Source organism: Ciona intestinalis, unplaced genomic scaffold (assembly GCF_000224145.3).
Source record: "Ciona intestinalis unplaced genomic scaffold, KH HT000025.2, whole genome shotgun sequence".
NCBI classification, from domain to species: Eukaryota; Metazoa; Chordata; class Ascidiacea; order Phlebobranchia; family Cionidae; genus Ciona; species Ciona intestinalis.
Window position 1 is genome coordinate 93,725 of NW_004190347.2, and position 6,665 is coordinate 100,389.

At 33.7% G+C, this 6,665-nt stretch overlaps 1 protein-coding gene across 1 annotated transcript in view; it reads left to right on the top strand.

Annotated features, from left to right (window-relative positions):
* The window catches only part of LOC100176345 (kinesin-like protein KIF13A), a 33,278-nt gene that overhangs the window by 2,804 nt on the left and 23,809 nt on the right, over positions 1 to 6,665 (top strand). Inside the window, exon 2 of the mRNA XM_026837829.1 lies at positions 6,256 to 6,328. Coding sequence (XP_026693630.1) covers positions 6,256 to 6,328 — 73 coding nt within the window. The remainder of the gene's footprint in view (positions 1 to 6,255; positions 6,329 to 6,665) is intronic.

Sequence of the window (6,665 nt, forward strand, 5' to 3'; positions counted from 1 at the left end):
TATGCTATCGCATGCGTCTTCCTTTATTTCCCAAGCCGACGCAGAGCGTAAAATGGGACGCTCATACACAATGTTATTTTCGTCACAAAAGTAAATAATTTTTTTGTTTTCGTAACACAGGTTTTGTCAATGGTTACGCCGTTACAGTAAAGAATTTTTAAGTTCTCGAATAACTGCTCGTCCGTGTTACGATAAAAATAAATTTATCTAATCCACGCTCGTCCGTCACCGTTGTGCTTTTCTCCCAACGATTTACCTTTCCTGTAGTTTTGGTTCGTAAATACGCGCGTTATTAGGAGACTAATGTTTCCCACAACGCTTTATTGCCACATTAAAGACTTATACTGAAATTGTTGATACTTGTGTGTGACACGGTACCATGATAAAGTATTTTCCTTTATGTCGTTTTTACCGACCGCCCGTCGCCGTAGGTTCGAATGACGTCATAAACGATTCGGTTGATTCGGCCGAATTGATTCGGCACAAATGGCCGAATATTCGGTTTCGGCCGAATCGTTTTTTTAGCGATTCGGTACATCACTAATTAAGCATGGGCTTTATTAATTGTCTGTGTGTTAAAAGGTTAAGGAACACTCAGTTTCAGTGTGTATAACAGGGGTGTACTTTAAAATATGCTTTTAATGTGCAATACACCCAAACATAAACAAACTGGAATAATAAATAATCATTCCAACTCATTATGTCTGGTAGCAGAAGTAACAGAACACTGTAACATTATTCTTAAATTAAAAGTTTTGGAAACGAAACATATTTGCCAATTCACCATTGTCCCATTTATGCTTATACACAAGCACACATTGTGTATAACGAACAAATGCACTTTATTAAATGAGTCTGCCACTCCACTGATATAATGCACTATCTTTATTATGCATTGTATAATAGTGTATAAGGGTATACCTTTATCAATAATTAAAATGTTTTAATTAAACAATGATATATCTTGGAATATTCTAATTTCTTGCATAGCATAAACATCATTAGGTAAATTGATGAGTTTCATTTGGTTTATTAATTAATTATATATGCAATAATACTGCAGGTTTTAATTAAAAATATCCATCAACACATAATACATGGGCATAATGTTACCGTGACATCATCTATGTTTTAGCACCCCAGTTTTAAATGTAATACAGCTTTTACCTTGCTGTTAGGTGTCTATACAAACAAGCAGAGCCAAAGTATATTGCATTCACCACATTAATCAATGAGGTTCCCTATGTTTGACAACTATAAGTGTAACTGTGTTTTTGCCCCAGACTTACTAAAAATTAAAAATGTGACGTCTATGTATGTAATAATGCCCTTTGTTTCTTGTCTGTTCCATCAAACCTGTTAAACAATCAATCCAATGTAACCATTGTGATGTCATAGATTGATTATCATCTAATTATTCTGTAATTATCTCTTTGAAACGTGAATCGTTACATTGTTACTTAACTATCCACTATAAGTAGAATTGTGACATCAATTATTAAGCTTTTATTGATCAATGATTTCATATACTTTGAGCACAAATGTCTGGAAAGGATTATTTCGCTTTAAACATGTTTGTAATTATTTATGTAAATTTCATTTTGGGCAACTTTTCTCTGACTTTTTAAGTTGTTATTACAATTCCTTTAACCTTACCTTGTATTTTGTGGTTGTTGAATTTGTATAACAAAAAAACATAACAAAATTTAGGTTTATTTTATTACGAGCTTAGAATTTTATGAATAATACATTATTTAAATATAGATATTATATATAAATATATATAACCTATATAATTTAATTTGTTTCTACTTCATCATCAAGAAAATTCATAAAGTAGGCCTTAGCATGGAAAGAGGTTTGCCACATAGGTGTTATGAGTTCATATTTGTGAGAAGGTCAACTTAGACCACAGATAATACGTCACTAGACAACTGTCTCGAAATACTGCTTTTGTTAAGATAAAATCCCGAGATAAATTTTGTTTTTTTGTTGATCAAGATATAAATTTTGACAATGCGTGGGACTTGCCGTAGAAGTGCTTTTGTTAAGATTAAAATATAATTTTTTTTGTTTTCTTAGGGTGGGAAAACCAAATGTTAGTTTAGGTGTGTTGGTGCGCAATTAATTATCATTTAAACAAATGGTTTCTCTATCACTACTAGTGGTTGGACTTGATTTTTGTTGGTTACGTTTTCGCATCACCAGATAATTAAACAAATGGTTTGTGTCAATAATAATATCGCTCTTTTGAGTGTAAGCGCTAATTGGTTGCCCTATTTTCTGAGAGGATGTTTCCATTTAACTGGCAGTTTGAATACAATAAAAGTACTTAGTTGGTTCTACTTCTTATTTCATAAAGACCTCTGTTTCACTTTTGGAAAAGTTAACGTGATATTGCACACAATTCAGGATTTTATTTCATTTTCTGGCAATTGGGTAAGTGGTACCCTAAGTCATGAACCACTATTGTTATAAACTTCGAATTTGTTACTTGGATTTTCTTTTATATCCACCAAACTTAGCGGGGAGGCAGACTGGCTTATTCATTTTCGTGCACATTAATTCATAAACTTTACAAACAATAAGTTAGATTTGTTTCAAAGGAATGCGTGTCTTAATACTCTGCCCTGTGTTTATAAAAGTTTGGCATTTTTATGTTTGTTTGTTTACTGAATAATATTTCCTGGGTTGTCGCCTATGTAGTACTAGCCATTAATATCATCCATACACTTACAGCTTACACATAAGTCAGCCACCATACAGTTGAACCTCGTGACCCCACAAGCCCTCTTAAGGTGGCTGTACACAGTATCCGGAATTCGTCCATTCTGTCTGTTTTGTCCGGATTTCGTTGCCGCATGCAAAACTCGGTAATGGGTTTGCATACGACTTCGCATGCCGGATACTGTGTACAGCCACCTTTACCCAACCCCATGCTTAGCCATGGTCTCATAAGATAGTGTTTCAATACTTGAACATGAGACTCTACTTTCTATTGTGTTTATTCTATGGAGTGTTGGATGATATTTGTGAGAGTTAACATGGATGGTTGAGTGAGAATTAAAACTGACAGTCACCTAATATGGATTTAACAAGCTTTTTACAATGGCTCCAAAAAACTTTAAACAAGTACAAAAATATTTTAGTTTAATTTTATTTTCTAAATTGAATACACAATTATTTTTCAAAATTAAATTAAACACGTAATTTTTTTTAAGTTAAATACACAGACATGCCAAGAGTTGTTTAATAATAAGCAAGTGGTTCCATTAGTATAAAGTCTAAGAACATTTACTTTACAAAGCAATAAAGCATGGATGTAAATGTCACATGGAAACCAAACGTCAAATCGTGATATGTTAGATGCTATATAGTTATTTATTTGTTTCCCACAATAGCCATTGTTCCCTCATATGGAGATAGATCAGTCATAATAGTTACAGTTATAACATAGATCAGGGCCAGATTCATAGAATTCATCATAGTTACAATTATTAAAGTAATATTCTCATATTCTTGCTGCATTTTGCTATTACTATTGTGATGTCATTAACAGATTTGTGACATAAATAATCATTTTCAATTGCTAGTTACACAAAATTGAGCGGCGCTTCACTACGGTTTATTTTCAAACTTATTTGCTCAGCTTACCGTGTTCATTCAAGTGTCGCTTATTCAAAGAAAAGTTTGTTGATTGCATAACAATAGAACGAACGTATTCCGCTTCATGTGATTGAACAATGGCCACTATGATACTATAGTAGTATGATGAGTAATACCACTTTCTTTACCATATTACTAGTCAGTGTTAATATTACCTTTTGACACCACAACGTTCATTATGACATCATAATTATGTATGTTAAGCATACAAAGTTATATAAGCTGTTGTATTGGTGGCTGAATCAAGATATTGTAAAAGCACCAATAGAGGATGTAATAGCTCATGCGTTATCGCTCTATTCTTGCAAGTTCTTCAAACAACTGGATTTTGCAGCCATGTGTATTTATTTAAGGAATCTAGGGCCTCTGGTTTATTAATTAATTAATGAAACTTGTGACCTACGATAGGACCTCACCCATGTAGAATAGATCACGATATAATTTGGGGTAATGGGTCAACTCTGTCTTAAAATAAGTCGTATGTTCTCTGGCATGCTTTGCTGTAGAATCTTAACCATATAAAGTAGAATGTGCATAATATACAATGTTGGGGTAATTGACCAACTCTGCCCTAAATCCTAGGGCTAGGTCCCATGGTATACCTTACTGTAGAACTAGAACCTCACCCATATAGAATAAAATGCGCATATACAATTTTGGGGTAATGGGACAACTCTGGCTAGATCCCCTTACATGTCCTGCCATAGAACCTCAGCCATATAGAATAGAAACTTTAAATTTACAACTTGATTTACAACTTAAGTATTGACAAATAAAACCTTTGATCATTGGCAGAGTGGTTTGTGGACACTTGGTAATATTTGCACCAACATAATAATGTTGTTACCACATCATAATCATTGTGATGTCACTATGTTGTTAGGTTGATATGATGCTTTCATTTGAGTTTGAAAAACTAAATAAATTTCACTGTGTATTTTATTGTTTAAATTTGAATTATTAAAGCTAAATAAATTTCACTATTTTTTTATTTGGTGTAAATTTTAGTTACAAGTAAATAAATTTAACCATGTTTTTCATTTGGTCTAAATTTGAATTAAAAGTTAAATAAATTTTCTGTTGTGTGTTTCACACAAAAAGCATTTCCCTGTTTCCTGTTCCCACCATTATGGCTGAGTAAATGTTACCTCATAGTGCTTTATTATTACCCACACCTCGTAGACAATGGCTCTTGTTTGCTAACTCTTTAAATAGGAAGTGACATAACATTTAACAATCAGTATTATTGCCAACTAAGCTGGATGTGCTTTGGCGCCAAACTTGGGGTGGCAAGGTGGGCAAGCCTACCCTGGAATTCCCTGAACTAAATAATTAATTAGTAAATATTAAAGTTAGATCTATTACATGGAAAAGGGCGTCAAACCATCTCTGCCTCCCTACGTTTTTAAATGTTTGGTGCCGATGGTTGGATCTACTTATTGATCTAGTGGAGTTTCCATTTTAATACCAACAATACACTTAAGTGCATGCAATTTGTTAAAATGTTTTATTGTGTGTTGATATTGGCTATATAGTAATAAAAAGGTGAATTCAAAGAAAAAGAATTGCCAATATATATTTAAACATGTTCATGGAGGTTATGAATTTATGTTTGAAAAATTCGACAAATATATTTTTAACTAGCTAATTTATTATTCATAAATAATATATATATATAAATTTACATCTAAAATTTGCTGTTTTAAAAGTAATGAAAAACCAGTGATTTAGAAGTATAACAACATTAGTAGATTCAATGGGATAGTTGCCATTGTTTAGAATTAAATCGTAACTAGAAAATATATTTTCCATATTTGCAGTTTTACAAAAAGTAAAAGTAATAATGTAAAACTACCAATTTAGAATTTAGTAATGAAGACATATTAGTTATTACACCTGTGGCGAATACAAAAGGTTTAAAGTTATAGCCTAAGGTATATGGTATGAATCAGAGGCCCACTTATCCTTAAATAAAGTGATCATGTTGTGATTCATGGTGGATTATCATGGCTGTGTACTTTATTATCCTGGCCCGAGGATTTAGGTTACTACTTTTGGTTTTTGAGTGGTTGTTACTTGTTACTTCCGTGCTCATAGTATTACAGTGTGTGGATAAGCAGACATGACTTTTGGTTGGTTTGGTCATTTATATCCTCGTGGGTGGGAACTTGAGTGACTTATCTATGGATGCCACTCCCATGCCCACAGTCAAGTTGCTGAAGCTATTGCAGTGTGTGGATAAGCAGACATGACTTTTGGTTGGTTTGGTCATTTATATCCTTGTGGGTGGGAACTTGAAGTGCCTTATCCATTGTTGCCACTTCCATGCCCACAGTCAAGTTGCTGAAGCTATTGCAGTGTGTGGATAAGCAGACATGACTTTTGGTTGGTTTGGTCATTTATATCCTCGTGGGTGGGAGCTTGAGTGACTTATCCATGGTTGCCACTCCCATGCCCACAGTGCTGAAGGTATTGCAAAAACATAACCCCATAAATCCATAATAGTCATACAGTCATACTAAACCTACAAACCCATACCTACATAATTCATGTCATACAACAACTCTTACAATTTTCATTATGTTTCAGAGCTTGGGTTAAACACAGAATGTGTAGTGGACATGCAAGGAGACCAAACCATCCTTTCCACAACAGCAAAGGGGTGGGTCTGACTTTATACTGCTTAAGTGTTTTGACATTTATATATTGTTGTCTATAGTGTACACTGTACTACATTTAGAGTGCAACCTTTGTTACACTGACTGTTATTTTAACTCTATGATCAGTGGCACACCAAGAGAGGTCAATCCACTATTTTACATTTGTAACTTGCAAAACACGACTGCAGACTTCTCCCCTGTCACAAGATGTCATGTGACACAACCACTAACCCCCCCCCCTCTTTTCGTCCTGTCTGGTTGCGCGACTGCCTATGAGTAATTATTATTATAATTTATAGATTAAATATACAGAAGAGTATCAAACTTTTACCCATGCAG